The 16,735-nt window shown below is 43.5% G+C and overlaps 1 protein-coding gene across 1 annotated transcript in view; it reads right to left on the minus strand.

The window, feature by feature from the left end:
- The window catches only part of PDSS2 (decaprenyl diphosphate synthase subunit 2), a 237,964-nt gene that overhangs the window by 196,339 nt on the left and 24,890 nt on the right, over positions 1–16,735 (minus strand). The window contains exon 2 of the mRNA XM_066607400.1: positions 3,957–4,235. Coding sequence (XP_066463497.1) covers positions 3,957–4,222 — 266 coding nt within the window. The 5' untranslated portion in view covers positions 4,223–4,235. The remainder of the gene's footprint in view (positions 1–3,956; positions 4,236–16,735) is intronic.

Genomic DNA, 16,735 nt, shown 5'->3' on the forward strand with positions numbered 1-16,735 from the left:
AAACTGCTTGTCTAAAGGAACATGCTTTATTGTTTCATAGTTTAAAAATTAGGCTACAGAGAACTAAGATTCTCCTCTACTTAAAAATACTATTTTTCTCTAATTTGCCTTCCCCCTAGTATTTCACTCTGGTGGGGTAGAGTGAGTGCCGTGGTTTTTTGCTTACTACTGCACGTGGCTTCACGCGGACAAATCGCAGCTGTGTGCATAGGATTGTGTTTTGTAATGCAAATCTATGCAGGCAGAGATTCTGCAGGAAATCCTTCGCAGAATTACCGCCCGTGTGCGAGGGGCCTTACAGTACAGATTTATTAGCTGAGGATTCAATAAAACTCTTCATACACTGCAAAAAAATATATATAAAAAAACTGAGCAGAGTAAATTGAATTGCAAAGTACAGTATGTCACTTTGAGCTATACATTTTCACCTCAGATTTCATCCCTTCAAGTGATGGGGTGAATTCAGAGGCAGACATGTACGTAATACATGCAGATTTTGCACTATACGTCGAGTTTAAATATACCGTATTTTTTGCTTTATAAGACATACTTTTCTTCCCCCCAAAGTGGGTTACACAGGCGCTGCGTCGTATATAGCGAACATCTTGAAATTCATTGCATCAGCCTTTGTTTGCACGATCAAAAGTTTGAACGTGCAAACTGAATAGCGGTCGGGCGATCAAATGTGCTCATACGTGACGCTGATTGGTGGTGCTGCTTCCCCGCCTCCATCAGTCGGCTTCTCACCTTCCTCCTGCCGAACAAGTGCCACTATGACACAGAGCTCTGGTATTTCAGACCTCTATCCCTGGGTGAGTTCAAAATATTTTTTCTCTATTTTCCCCCTCTAAAATGGGGGTGCACATTCTCATCCGGTATTTATTTTATTTACCAGTAATCATTCTATCAGGGTCCTAAATATTTCAGCTTAGAAGGCAATAGTTCCTAGGTCATTTTTTTTAGTTTGGAGCGCTGCTCTGAAGTGAGTTTACGTATTATAAAGATTTAAGCATATTCACAAATTAAGGCATAGCATCTAATTACTGACCCCGGTACAAAGAGCTGTGTAACACAAGGCTCAATGTATAAACTCTGTGGGGATTAATTGGCTACAAAATTACAAACTAGAACAGAGTGAAGGTAGTGAGGGATACAAATTCACCGTAGAAAATCCATTCTACATTTCTGTAACCATGACAACATGAATGTGTTGTCTGATGTTGAATCAAATCATTAACTAAACAGGAAAACTGAGGGTCAGATTTACATCCATCTCAGTCCAAAAGCTGTATTCAAAACAACAGCATGGTTGCTGGAATTAAAACACTACGCCAAATGATTTTTCAACCTGGTTTTAAATTCACCTTTCGAAATAGAATTTAAAAAGTTGCTTTTAAAAAAAGTGCAGGCTCACAAGAGTGTAATGTGATCGCATATTATGTGTGCAATGCACACACGCATAATACACGGGGAATTGAGTCAATGAAAGTAATTCACAAAAAAAATAAGCCAAATATGTATCATCCGATACTGCAGGGCAGGCTCAATCACCACATCCCCTAGTGGCATGCAGACAGCCAGATTGCAATATGGGGGAGCTAAATGGTCAGGTATCATTGTATCTCGTCACCACCGGAAGCTAGGGGTTTGACAGGGCTTGCATGGAGGAATGCCCCTGTCACACCCGTAGCTCCTGATTGGCTGAATTCCGCAAGGTCCTAGAAGCTGCTACTATGCTGTCTAGTGATTTTTGCCTGTACAGGAGAGTTAGGGTTAGGGATTAGTTTTCCAGTCAGCCCTAAATTATTCGCTGTTAATGCTTTTATGTTACAGGTGTAACATGGAAGCATTTCCAGGTAATAATGTAAGCCTCACTGGAAAACTAATCCCTAACCCTAACGCACAGGCAAAAAGCAAAACATACTGTCGCCGGGGAACCTACACCCCGCCGCTGCTGCCAAGACTGTCCTCTCCTATGCTGCAGGCCTCAACGATGTGCGCGCCCCAGCGGTGCTCACATGTGGCCACCGGCGGGACATGCGCCGCTTTGCATCAATAGCTGGATGGCTGACAGCGGGGCATGTACAAGGAGCTGAGCTGGGACAGTACAACCGCCGGGGACAGTCACAGTGGCCCAGCTAAAGGGAACTGCAGCTGGGAGAGTACAGCCGAGGGTGGAGTGTGACAGTGGGGCCGCTAAGGGAAGATGAGAGCCCACAGTGACAGCACTGCTTCTGGGCGGGCGGTAGGAACAGTCCAAGCAGGAGGGGAGATAGCAGTGGGACGCTCACAGCAGGAGACCTCAGTGCCAGGACCTGTGGGGAGCCAGCAGTGCAGCCAATCACGAGCAGGGGGCGTGACCCCCCAGTCAAGCTGCCTGTATCTTTTCTCCACCCCTACTTCAGGTGGTGACAAGATACAATAATACCAAATGGTCATGTTCCAACAGATGTGCAGCTCCTGAAAATCCCAGCAAAAAAGCACTACTTTGCTGCCTGCCTTCCACACACTCCTATGCGAGCTGCAAAGCATGCAGCCTGCACCTCTGATCGTGTGAACAGGCTACTGTGAAGTAGCTCGAATTAGCCCGTTCACGCAATCTTTAGAGCAGTATAGCTGCGTGTGCTTTGCACGTGGCTACACTGCGGGTGGAAAGCGCTCGTGTGAAAACAGCCCTTATAGGTAGGATTTCTAGAGTGAACATAGCTAGGAATCCTTGAAAGGCTTTGTTATTGACACCACCTCCTTTCAGGAAAATAGTGGGTCACGTTCTTTAGTCCTGTAAGTGGTCATTGACCAGGAAATGGAATTTTTTGTAATCTACGAGATGCACGGTCGTTGAATGTATGGCTTTAAAATTTACAATAATCAACGAATTATAGAAAATAAAGAAAATTAACCAAAACCCCAAAAAATAAAAAATTTTAACTTGATTTTTTAAAGGTTTTTACACAGTTAATAATGCACCAAATTTATTAACAGATGTGTGCACTCAAAAAATTGGGAAAAATCACTCCAACAATCTTTTATTCCAGACTGGTGTATGAAATTCCTGTATTAACAAATGTGGACCATAAGGTAGAATGTAAATGTTTTGACCCATTCATGTTTAATTTTGAATCCTGGGGGAATGTTAAGGGTTTTTTCAGGCAGAACCTGCTGTTATTCCCAGGATACATCGGGGTTGGAGCAGAAACTGTTGCTCCAACCTTGCCAGCCTGCAATTACATGGAGCTGCTGCTCCAACCCCTCGTAATTTCAGGAGCAGCTCTCATTGAAATCAATGAGAACCCTCTTTAAGGAAAGTTGTACCAAAATAAAAAGATATACATATATAACCAATTTGGTGCATGCTATTTTAGATCTTTATACCTCTTTTGACAGTTCTGAAAAGCGTCTAGATAAGAAGGAGTAGCTAAGTGGAGCATATTTTTTGAATGCTAAATTTTTGGTGAAAAATGCAGCAGCCATGAGGTGGGATAAAGAAGAAAAAAACTGGCTAACGTCTCGTTGCACTAAATGGATTGTACGTACACCAAGGTCACAAACTTTCCAAGGGAGGACCTTTGGGAAAGGGTTTTTTTTTAACTCGTTTCCTGAACTTCCATCTCAGAGTGGTGGAGGACAATGTCCCATCCTGTTCCAGGTCAAAGTCACTGTTTTGTCTAAATCCTTCCTGACATCCACTATGTTGACAAAAATCTGTGCCATTTGTTCTTTTTTGAAAAAGGAAATGAAACAGAATCAAAACTGAAACATTTCCGGTTTTTTGAAAACCCATTGAAATAAATGGGGAAAAAAAAAGGGGCAAAGTTTAATTCAGTTTTGTTCTGCATATTTCTGCTCCAAAATCGGAACAGCGAAACAGAAATCAATAACAGTAGTGTGAATGAGCTCTTAAACGTTATAGCAATCATGTCAAAGACCTCATGTCAGTGTCTTATGAGAGTCCTTACCTTGCTGTATTTAGTAAAGGATGTTTTGTTCCCACCAGTTTTCGGACTTGCATGGCTATGTTACTCAGTTCATCACTCAGAAGACATCGAAGACTCATGAAGGACGTTGGATAACCCACTATTTTTTCTGCATCAGAAACAACTTTGCTCCATTGTATATTTGTAGGAGAGCCAGGAAAGAGGCTAAGTTCCCTTTTTGAACAGAAAACAGTGGTGCCGAGTCTAAAAACTCCCAAGGGCCACATCACACACTTCATTAAAGCCATTGTGCCTCCACAACTACCAAAAAAATATAAAACAATGTATAAATATATTATATATAAACACACACACACACGTATAACATTTTTATAAACAGCTCATAGGCTGAACATTAACCGTTACTCGAAATGTCATCGGTATAGGACAGACATTGATGAAGGTCTGACCGCTTTGATTCCCTCCAGGACTTTTAAGGGGGTTGTCTGTCCAAAATGCAATGCAAACAGCATGTCTTCTGGAAATTCATATGACAGACATGCAGATTTTGCGGCCAATTTGTTTGTAGCGTATATTTTTATGTCACACACAAATCCACCCTTAGGTTAACTTCGCACAGCTGAGTGCGAATCACAGCCCAATATCGCCCTCACCATCCATGTGAAAGCCCTGCAGATGCGAGGCATTTTCATGTAAAAACAGCAGAGTTCTCCCCTTGCTTTCAATGGGGCCGGCTCCATTGAAAACAATAGGGCTGCGATATGAGATCAAGCAGCCAGATAGAACATGCTGTGATTTATTTCTTGCATAGTATCACGGTGCTATTTGGGAAACAAAATGCTCATGTGTAGGACCCCATTCAAAAGAATGGGGTTCATATCTGGGCAAGATTTTCTCTCCTGTGTGAAGCTGGCCTCAGGAGGTTTCCAGTTTTGTTGAATAGTTTTCATAGCATAAAACATGAGGACGCTGTAGGATTCAACCATATTTAATTAGATTTAAATTAGACACTAGGCCCAATAATCTGAAATCTACAATAAATCACTACAAACAAATTACACGCGTTGCTAGGAAACATGAAAATAAAGTTGAAAGAAAAGCGGAAATCAGGAAGTCAGTGCATGACAGCTTGTTTGACCCCTTAGTGACCGCCCATATGTGTTTTTACGTCCAGGGTTTCTGGGCTTTAATCCTAAGGGTCATAAAAACACGCCGGCCCTGCAAGCTAAAGCCCTGGGGTCTGTGCATGTGACAGCTCCCTGCTATTGGCTGCCAGAGGTAGCCGACAACCTGGTGCTGTCATGAGGAGCCGCGATATGCGATCCCCGGTCACACGATCGCTGTTATATAATGGATTACAGCGATTGAATTAAAGTAAATAAAAAGCTATCGTTTCAGCTCCCCTCACAGATCGGATCCAAGAGGGAAGCTGAAACTACTCACCTCCATCCTTCGTGATGTCCCACGGTGTTCTGGTCCGGCCATGCACGCCAGATGGGGAAATGTTGAGAGCATGCGCAGAAAGCTGGGGGGCCGGGAAATTTAAAATCTCCCTACTCCCAGGTGTCAAACATAGCTGACAGCAGCGAGAGGTCATTGGATGGCGTGATGAGCAACCTCCAATCACGCATAAAAGTAGTCGAGTGCAGGGTGATGTCACCAGGGGCCACTGTATCATGTTAAGTTAAAAAAAAAAATTTAACATTTTTTTTAGAGTTTAAAAAGTTAAAGTTTAATTTCCCATTATAGATCGTATGCGTGAGGGGAGATAAAATCACATACTCAAGATCCCTGGATCTTTATCCGCGAACCTTTCCCAGCTTCTGTGCATGCGCATGTCAGCAAAATGGTGGACGCATGCACAAAAGCCGAGTATTGCCTGGGAAATTTTAAATCTCCATGCTCCTAGCTTCCAAAAGTAGCCAAGAGCCTGGAGATGTCACGGGGGACACGGTATGCAGTTTCTGTTAACGTGATCACCACTATCCAATGGATAATAGCAATCACGTAGAAGTAAAAAAAAAAAGTTGAAGTTTCATCTACCCTCACCGATGAGATTACAATGTGTACAGGCTACAGGTCCCCGCGTCATCGCTAAGCAACGGCGTGGGAAATGTAAACAAACAAATAGAGGTGTACTGCACATGACCGCCTGTGTGAGTATGTAGTTATGTGAGGTACATTATGTGGCCATACTCAGGGCCACAGCCGGGCTCATAGCTGGGATCCACTGTGGGCCTCTGCAAGTGGATTCCACATACGGCCGTGCGAGTCCGACATTATTCAAATCACAATCTGTAATGCCTACATATTTTAGAAGAAGTCCCAGGAACACTCGCCTTTCTGCAGTTCCAGGAGCAGCTTGTTGAGCACCTTCTGTGCGAGACCGCCGCACTTTAGCAAGATTATAAAGCCTCACAGAGTGCCACATTGTACACCCCATTTCTGCCACTGAGGTCAAGAAATACCCCCCCAAAAAGTGCTACCAAGGAAAAAGAATACCCGGTTTTATTGCCTCATGTGCCCTTCCCAACCAAGCCTCTGTAATTACCCCTGTTTTGAGACATACCACACAGTTTACATTATTACTTTTGGAATGTCAAAAAGGGTAGGGTAGGGTGGGGTGGTGTGGTGTGGTGTGGGTGTGTGTGTGTGCTCCTTTCCTTTTGGGCCCCGTTGTGCATATGGATATAAAATTAGGGCCAAAATGATTATGTTTCTGAACACAGGTCAAAATACTCATGGCTCAATACATTGAGGGGTATATTTTTTAAAGATGGGGGTATCGATCATTTTGACACATAAGCCTTTGCAATCTTGGCTCGGTGTAGGAAAACAAAATGTTCCTCAGAATGTTAAGAATTATTGTTAAATTTGTACGTCTCCTAAATGGTTAAAAAAAAGTTTCTAAAGTTTCTCAAATGTGCTTCCAGAATAAAGTAGACAGATGGAAATATATATCTTATCAAAATTTTGTACAGTATGTTTGCAGATATTTGAAATATTGCAGTAGAAAAAAAAATAACATTTTTTCAAAGTTTTCCTAATTTAGACACTTAAATTCTATCAGTCACTTAAATAAACACAAATTCTATCAGTCTATTTTTACCACCTAAATGAAGTACAACATGTGGCGAAAAAGCAATGCCAGAATCACTTGGATATGTAAAGCCTTTACAGAGTTATTTTATGTTAAAGTGATATACCTCAGATTTCCAAAATTTAGCTTGGTCATTAAGGCACAAATAGGCTTGGTCACTAAGGGGTTAAAATACACTGCTCATGCGCAGGCAAAAACACAATACGCAGGGATACACAGTTCCCTGCCCTGCTAAAATGCTTTGTTTTTACACAGCATATTATGGTCGTGTAACATAGTATTTAAGGCCAAAAAAGACATGTCTATCCAGTTCAGCCTATAAACCCTCAATGTTGATCCAGAGGAAATTGGATCAACATTGTGATAATTGTCACAATGACCTAAACAATGGAAATAGTATGTTATTCACCAACAGGATATACAGTGTAAATAAAATAATAAATGTTATGGATGTTGTAATGTGGTGACAGAGAAATAAATTTTTTTAACCCCTTAAACACCAAAGTGTTTCTGTGCTAAAGAACCAGACATGTTTTAGCAATTTTACCCTGGTTGTTGTTTTATGACCCCATTTTTTTCCTGTCCTGCCAAAATTAATTTTGCAGCGTTTTATGTTTAATTACATACTGGGCTATACTTCAATACCTTCTTTACTGAAATCTTTTTCCATTTTTTTAAATTAGTGGTCAGGTCTTCCGATACCTGCAGCTAAAACGTTTTACATCCTCTCTCCTGAAGACGTGCTCTCCATTAACCCCTTAGTGACCAAGCCTGTTTGCGCCTTAATGACCAGGCCAAATTTTGCAAATCTGACATGTGTCACTTTAACATGGAAAAACACCAGAAAGGTTTTGCATATCCAAGCGATTCTGACATTGTTTTTTCGCCACATGTTGTACTTCATTTACGCGGAAAAAAAAGACCGATAGAATTTGTGTTTATTTATTAAAAGCGCCAAAATTGGGAAAATTTTGAAAAAAATTGTCATTTTTTCACATTTCCAACTGCAATATCTCAAATATGTGCAAACATAATATAGAAATTTTTGCTAAGATATATATTTCCTTCCGTTGACTTTATTTTGGGCGCACATTGGAAAAACTTTCATTTTTTTTTTTAACCATTTAGGAGACGTACAAATTTAACATTACTTTTCAGCATTTTGAGGAACACTTTGTTTTCCTACACCAAGCCAAGATTGGAAAGGCTCATAAGAGTCAAAATGATAGATACCACCACAAACGACCCCATTTAAAAAACTACACCCCTTGACGTATTCACTAAGGGGTGTCATGAGTATTTTAACCCCACAGTTTTTTTTCAGGAGTTAATGCAATTTAGGAGAGAAAAACTAAAATTTCATATTTTTGCAAATATGTCATTTTACAGACAGGACTTTTTTTTATAGTACGCATGAAAATGAGGATTTGCTCCCCAGAATGGATACCCATGTTTGTCCTGTGCTCAGAAACATACCCATTGTGGCCCTAGTATTACGTCTGTATGCACAATGGGGCCCAAAATGAAAGGAGCAACCGGTGGCTTTCGGAACAGAAATTTTGCTTGAAGGAGATTTAGGCCCCATTGCACACCTGTAGAGCCATTGAGTGACCAAAATGATGGAGAACCCCCACAAGTGACCCCATTTTGAAAAGTAGACCCCTTAAAGGGGTTGTCCCGCGGCAGCAAGTGGGTCTATACACTTCTGTATGGCCATATTAATGCACTTTGTAATGTACATTGTGCATTAATTATGAGCCATACAGAAGTTATAAGAAGTTTTTCACTTACCTGCTCCGTTGCTAGCGTCCTCGTTTCCATGGAGCCCGCCTAATTTTCGGCGTCTAATGGCCAAATTAGACGCGCTTGCGCAGTCCAGGTCTTCTTCTTTTCTCAATGGGGCCGCTCGTGCAGGATGCCGACTCCGTGTAGCTCCGCCCCGTCACGTGCCGATTCCAGCCAATCAGGAGGCCGGAATCGGCAATGGACCGCACAGAAGCCCTGCGGTCCACCGAGGGAGAAGATCCCGGCGGCCATCTTCACCGGGTAAGTAAGAAGTCACCGGAGCGCGGGGATTCAGGTAAGCGCTGTGCGGTGTTTTTTAACCCCTGCATCGGGGTTGTCTCGCGCCGAACGGGGGGGGGGGTTTGAAAAAAAAAAAACCCGTTTCGGCGCGGGACAACCCCTTTAACGAATTTATCTAGGGGTACGATGACTTTTTTGACTTCACAGTTTTTGAATTAATCTAAGCCAAGCAGAAGGAAAAAAATTACGATTTTCATTTTTTTAGTAATTCTGTCATTTTAAAAGCACTTTTTTTGGTACAGCACACATAAGAATGAAGACTTTTACCCCAAAATGGATACCCCTGTTTGTCCTGTGTTCAGAAACATACCCATTGTGGCCCTAATCTACTTACAGGCCACATGGCTAGGCCTATAATGGAAGGCGCACCCGTTGGATTTCAGGGTACAACGGAATAAATTCCAAGCCCCATTGCCCACATGTAGAGCCATTGAGCGGCCAAAACGATAGAGAACCCCCACAAATGACACAATTTTATAAACTAGACCCCTTAACGAATTCATCTAGGGGTGTACTGCATATTTTGACCCCACAGTATTTGAATGAATCTAAGCAAAGCAGAAGTAAAAAAATTACGATTTTCATTTTTCAGTGTACATAAGAATGAAGATGTTCACCCCAAAATGGATACCCCCGTTTGTCCCGTGTTCAGAAACATATCCATTGTGGCCCTAATCTACTTACAGGACACATGGCTAGGCCCATAATTGAGGGAATGCCCACTGGATTTCAGGGTACAACTAAATAAATTCCAGGCCCCACTGCCCACTTATATGGAAAAAAATTGACTTCCTAAAAATAACCCCCCCCCCCTGCCATCCCCATTTTTTGGCATTCCCTAAATAAATAAATATATATATATATATATATATATATAATTGAATGTATGTCTGTGTGTCTGTCTGTCTGTCTTTTATGCGCTACTACACCATTCATCCGATCGCCATGAAACTTTGGGAAGTTGTTGAGTACACTCCTGGGGAGATTACTGGCATTGTGCATCTATCCTATAATAAATGGCGCGCGTGCGAGCGCTGTCGACAGATACGCCCCCCCCCCACGTAGATCGCTCGATTTCCATCATTGCCACTAATTCTCTCACTTCCCGATGTCGTAGAAACATGAAATTTGGCACAAGCATTGATTATGTCATAAATAGGAAAAGCTAATGGGTCCCAACTCGATTATTCAATTCTAAGCGCAAAAGAATTAGCATCCAAATTTTACGTACGGAATCTAATTCTCTCACTTCCCAATGTCATAGAAACTTGAAATTTGGCATGAGCATTGATTATGTCATAAGTAAGAAAAGCTAATAGGTCCCAACGCGATTATTCAATTCTAAGCGCAAAAGAATTAGCATCCAAATTCTACGTACGGAATCTAATTCTCTCACTTCCCAATGTCATAGAAACTTGAAATTTGGCACAAGCATTGATTATGTCATAAATGGGAAAAGTTAATGGGTCCCAACTCGATTATTTAATTCTAAGCGCCAAAGAATTAGCGTCCAAATTTTACATACGGAATCTAATTCTCTCCCTTCGCAATGTAATAGAAACTTGTAATTTGGCACTAGCATTGATTATGTCATAAATAGGAAAAGTTAATGGGTCCCAACTCGATTATTCAATTCTAAGCACAAAAGAATTAGCGTCCAAATTTTACGTACGGAATTTAATTCTCTCACTTCCCGATGTAATTTGGCACGAGCATTGATTATGTCATAACTAGGAAAAGTTAAAGGGTCCCAACTCGATTATTTAATTCTAAGCGCAAAACAATTAGCGTCCAACTTTTACGTACGGAATCTAATTCTCTCACTTCCCAATGTCATAGAAACCTGAAATTTGGCACGAGCATTGATTATGTCATAAATAGGAAAAGTTAAAGGGTCCCAACTCAATTATTTAATTCTAAGCGCAAAAGAATTAGCGTCCAACTTTTACGTACGGAATCTAATTCTCTCACTTCCCAGTGTCATAGAAACCTGAAATTTGGCACGAGCATTATGTCATAAATAGGAAAAGTTAATGGGTCCCAACTCGGTGATTCAATTCTAAGCGCAAAACAATTAGCGTCCAAATTCTACGTACAGAATCTAATTCTCTCACTTCTACACCATTCATCCAATCACCATGAAACTTTGGGAAGTTGTTGAGTACACTCCGGGAAAGATTACTGGCATAGTACAACTATCCTATGATAGGTGGCGCGCGTGCGAGCATCGTCGACAGTTATGCCCCCCAGACAAAGATCATTTGATTTCTATCTCAAGCACAAAAGCAAAAGGCATTACGAGCAAGCGTGTTCAACTACAAAATTATGCATCCGCCGAACGTTTCCCAGAAAATTGCTGCATATTGAGAATGCTGAGGTAAAATGAAAGCTGTGCTGTGATTGGTTGCTATTTCTTATACTGCTGAGGCAACATAAAAGCTGTGCTGTGATTGGTTGGTTGCTACTTCTTATATTACTGAGGTTACATGAAAGCTGTGCTGTGATTGGTTGCTATATATTATACCGCTGAGGTAAAATGAATGCTGCGCTATGATTGGTTGCTATTTTTTATATTGCTGAGGCAGAATAAAAGAACAATTGGTTGTTATATTTTATACTGCTGAGGTAGCATGAAAGCTGCGCTGTGATTGGGTGTTATATATTATAAAGCTGAGGTAACATGAAAGCTGCGCTGTGATTGGCTGTTATATATTATAAAGCTGAGGTAACATGTAAGCTGCGCTGCGATTGGTTGTTATATATTATACCACTGAGGTAACATGAAAGCTGCGCTGTGATTGGTTGTTATCTAGATATATAAAAACGAATGAATGTATGTCTGTCTGTCTTCGCAGCAACGCAAGACGGGTAAGCTAGTATTAGATAAAAGTAAAAATATAAACTGCGTTTTATGTCCGAAGACAGGGGTAATTACGGAGGCTGGTTGGGTTGGGCACATGGGGCAAGAAAACCGTGTATCCCCCCTCCACTCTCGCTTTTCGGGGGGTATGTCGTGACCTCAGCAGCGGGGAAGGGGTGTAAAAAGTGGCGGTCTGTGAGTCTTTGTAAGCTTGCTGAGGTGCGGCGGTCTCACACAGAAGGCACTCAACAAGCTGCTCCTGGAACTGCATGAAGGCGAGCGTTCCCGGGGCTTCTTGTGAATTACGGATTACAGGTAGCGGTCTGAATAACGCCGGGCTCACATGGCCGTATGTGGAATTCACTTGTGGAGACCCGCAGCGGATTACAGCTGTGAGCCCGGCTGTGACTCTGCGTACGGCCACGTAATGTACTGCGCATAACTATGTACTCACAGGCGGTCATGCGCAGCACATGGTTTTTTGTTTATATTTCCTGTGCCGTCGCTTAGCGATGGCAGCCCATTCACGTACCCGCAGCCCGTTCACAATGTGTTTGCATATGGGCTGCGAGTATATCTGCGGTCATAGAGCACAATGGGCTCTAGGTCGCGGATATCCGCGGTAAAATATAGCATGCCGTGTTCTGTTTCTGCAAATGGATTCCGTAATTCCGACCCACTAATTGGGGGAAATTGTGTAATCCAATGCATGTGATTGATCCGTGGATTACCGCTGATCAAGTGCATGCAGAACCCGTAATTCCTCTCCAATCATGCGTGACCGGTCTGTTATATCGCTACTTTATCACGTGATCGGGGACCGCTCAACGAGGCCACCGGTCACTGCTCCAAGCACTCAGCGATCGTTGGTCGCTGGGAGCAAGGAGATTTAAAATTTCCTGGGCTCCCCGGCTCCTGCGTCCGGCATTTTGCCGGCGGGCGCATGCGCAGAAGCCGGAAGGGTCCATGGAGGATAATCGCATCTGGATTCAAATGCGGAAGCCTCCGAGAAGATGTTTCATCTCCTCTCACCGACCGCATCGGTGAGAGGAGATGAAGCTTCCACTTTTTTAAGAACTCTTACGTGATCGCCATTATGCATAGGATAACGGTGATCACGTGACCAGTAACCGCATACCGCGGCTCCCTGTGACATCTCCAGGCTCTTGGCTACCTTTGGTAGCTGGTGGGCGCATGCGCCGAAGCTGGGGTAAGGTCCACGGATCAACATCCCACTAGGGAACAAATCCGGGGACCTTGGGTACGTAATTTAATGAAACTTTAACTTTTTAAAGTTAAATCCATGAGGGAAGGTGAAACTTTTCTTTTTTTACATCCTACTTGACTTTTCCGCGATCGCCGTTATCCATTGGATAACGGCAATCGCGGTCCCCGCTAACATCTCCTGCCTCCCGGCTACCTACAGGAGCCGGGAACCAGAAGATTTTAAATTTTGCGCGGCTCCGGGCCTTCTGCGCATGCGGCTGACGTAATGTCGCCTGGCGCGCATGCGCAGGCCGGCTTCGTGGCTGGAGCATCAGGAGAGGAGGGAGCAGTGCGGCGGACTCGGGTAATTTCAGCTGCCCTGATGGACCAGATCCCTCAGAGCAGCTGAATCTTTAACTTTTTAAAACTTTTATGTGATCGGGGCTATCGATTGGATAGCGCCGATCGCATTGCCGGGGAGGGGGGGGGGGTGTCCCTGCAGCCCGGGATGACAACTCCATGCTGTCGGCTACCTGCAGGCACCGACAGCATGGAGCTGTCACGTCCAGAGCCCACGGGGCTTTATTCTCTGCAGGACACATGTTTTTACGTCCTCAAAGAATAAAGCCCACTTGGGCAGGACGTAAAAACACTATGGGTTGGTCGTTAAGGGGTTAACCTTAACTCCATTTAAGAGATATTATTATAAATACCCTCATGCAAGAGGCCTCATTTCGCAGACTTATTTAGAACTGGTGCATTTCCTCTATCCTACGCAATTACCGTACATAATGCGTTGGGAAAGGGACCTAGGTGAAATGCTTTCCAAGGAAAACTGGACCCAGATATGGAAGTTTACTACCAGTAACACCAGAAATATACTAATGCTAGAAACTTCATTTAAAATCTTATTCCGCTGGTACCTAACCCCAGATCGAGTAGCCCACCCTATACCTGGACGCTCCCCCAACTGTTTCCACTGGTTTCGGTAGATATGTTCCACATTTGGTGGTCCTGTCCTCGGGTTAGAAGACTATGGATTCGAGTTTACTCCCTAATTTAAACAGTCACAGGCCACAACATACGCAAAAACCCTAAGGAGGCATTGTTAAACGCATAAGAAATGTCCCCACCTCATAAAGCTTCTCTGGACTTTACCGAGGTCAAGCGCACGATGGACTGGTATCTAATAAATGAAAAACTGACCTCTATTCTAGCTGATAGGCACGAGAAATTCTTGAAAATATGGACTCCACGGCTAGAATACTCCCTCCCCCTGAAAACAAAATCATAAATGCCTACTAATTTATCACCCTATAGCCCGAGGTTGCCTTTTATAGCGTCCACCCCATGGGAAAACCTCCCCGTCTCAGGAGTCATCCTTTCCCCCGTCCCTACCTTTTCCCAAATCTTGCAAATCCCGCCTTTATTCAGGTTAGGCCCTGGCCAGGTCGTTAGTATTCTGTTACTTTTAATTAACAGTCTAGTTTCAAGATTGGATCGGGACACTAGAGAGAAGATTGAATTGAATAAATTGAATTTCAGCCATGTTGTGTTCTTTCTTTGCCCCCAATCTATAGGATTGTGAACTACTTTTGTTATGCACTAATTTGCATAGAATTTAATAGTAAGTTTTTTCTTTTTAACATCTATGTCCCCCGTGACTATTTTTTTTCTTTTTCATTACTTCACACACTATTCCACTGTAAGGCCTGTGTCACACGAGAGTATTTGCCTGTAAAAGTGAAGGCAAAAAAACCGCTTCTATCTTCTCCTCGGGGTCTTCGGCTGTTTCTGACTGCTGAGAACCTGACCTGCTCCTTCTAGATTGTAGCTTTAATCCTGTGCTGCATGTTTACTATCAACTGAGATTAAAGCCCAGGACCAAACACCATATATTCCATTTGCAGTGGTGTCATGAACAACAAAACTGGACTGTGAAACTGCGAATATGGAACAATGCCTTACAGCGCCATCTATTATAAGGCAACATTCCTGCAAGTCAATATCTGACCTTGTAAGGATGACTGGAAATATAAATCAAAGCCAGTCTGCTCCACAAAGAAAAGATAATCCTGTACAGCCATTTCAGAGTTTTTGCCAATCATCAGTGTGCAGTAGATCAATTGTTGGCTTGGAGACGCCTATGATGTGTCGGGAGTAGTAAAATTCCTCCTTAGGCTACCTGCACCCGGGCGAGCACAATATCGAACTTGTCAACCTGCATTTTACTCACCCCGCATCCCTTCTGTGAAATTCTGATTCTCACACGTCGGAAGTGTTTCCCATTGATTTCAATGGGAAGCCTGGCATTGCACGGCATGCGAGAAACAATGCGATTTATTTAAGGTCCCATGGAGATCAATGAATGATGCGTTCTGAGGAACACAAAAACATAGAACATATCACGATTTTTATCCCCTCACTGCATCGCTATGAGGGAAAACTTCGTTCATGTGTATGACTCCATTCAAAAGCATGGAGTTCATATTCATACGACTTTTGTGCGTCTTGCAACGCATAAAACTCATACGAGATTCTCGGCCATGCGAAACCTACCTTAAGGAGAGCATCGGTACTGTTGTATCCTGTCTCCACAAAAATAAGGGTGGAGACCTGTAGGGTGACAGGTCATGCCTTGTACCGCCCCCCCAAAGCTGCAGATTGGCTGACGTCCTGCTGGAGGACAGAGAGTGCATCCAGAGCTTCCCTGTGCTGCTTCCCTTGGTGGACAGGGCCGGCATCTACGTCCATTGGGACATGGTGCTACCGGGCCCCTGTAAAGCGGCGCTGCAGGAGGACTGCAGCACAGCGGGAGCTAAAATGCTCAGACAGGACCGCCGACAGAAGCTGGCAGAGCCATGCTGCTACCAGGGCCCTGTAAAGTGGCGCTGCAGGAGGACTCATAGGCGACAGTGGCAGTGCAGGACTGGCAATGTAGAACAGGCAGAGCGGCGGGGTGGATGACAGCTGTCGGCTGGACAGTGTCAGCGCAGGAGGGGCAACGGGACAAGGCAAAGCGCCGGGGGTGAGTGACAGCTGTCGGCCAGCCGGGAAAATTATGGCACAGGGCACCTCAGGAGCGGCACCTGAACATCTCGCAGTCGGGCAGCGCCTAGCAGCAGAAGAGAGTCGGGCACAGCGGGCAGCAGAGAAACTGAGTTTGTGGAGAAGAACATATTTGCCAGAGGTTTCAGTCCAGGTGTGTGTCTCCGGCAGCCAATCCAGAGCTGTGGGTGTTTCCTCTAGCTCCAGCAGCACGACCCACGTCTCCATCCATAACTGTGTGGAGACAAGATACAGTACTGAGAGCATCTAATAGGTGTAAGGCCATGCAGACTCTTCTGGGAAATGTATGCAAATGAAAAGCTAACCAGCACGCTACTATACACTGATGGGGAGCAAAAACCCTGAAAAATACATAGTTATCCTTTTCTTCTGTAGAAGACTTTGGCTTTGGGCTGATATCTACAGCCGTGTTTTTACAGCGTATCACGCATGAGTTGCATAGACATGTGATAGGTGGTGAACAGAGTAAATGTACTTTCA

This window comes from Eleutherodactylus coqui, chromosome 1, assembly GCF_035609145.1.
Source record: "Eleutherodactylus coqui strain aEleCoq1 chromosome 1, aEleCoq1.hap1, whole genome shotgun sequence".
Lineage (NCBI taxonomy): Eukaryota > Metazoa > Chordata > Amphibia > Anura > Eleutherodactylidae > Eleutherodactylus > Eleutherodactylus coqui.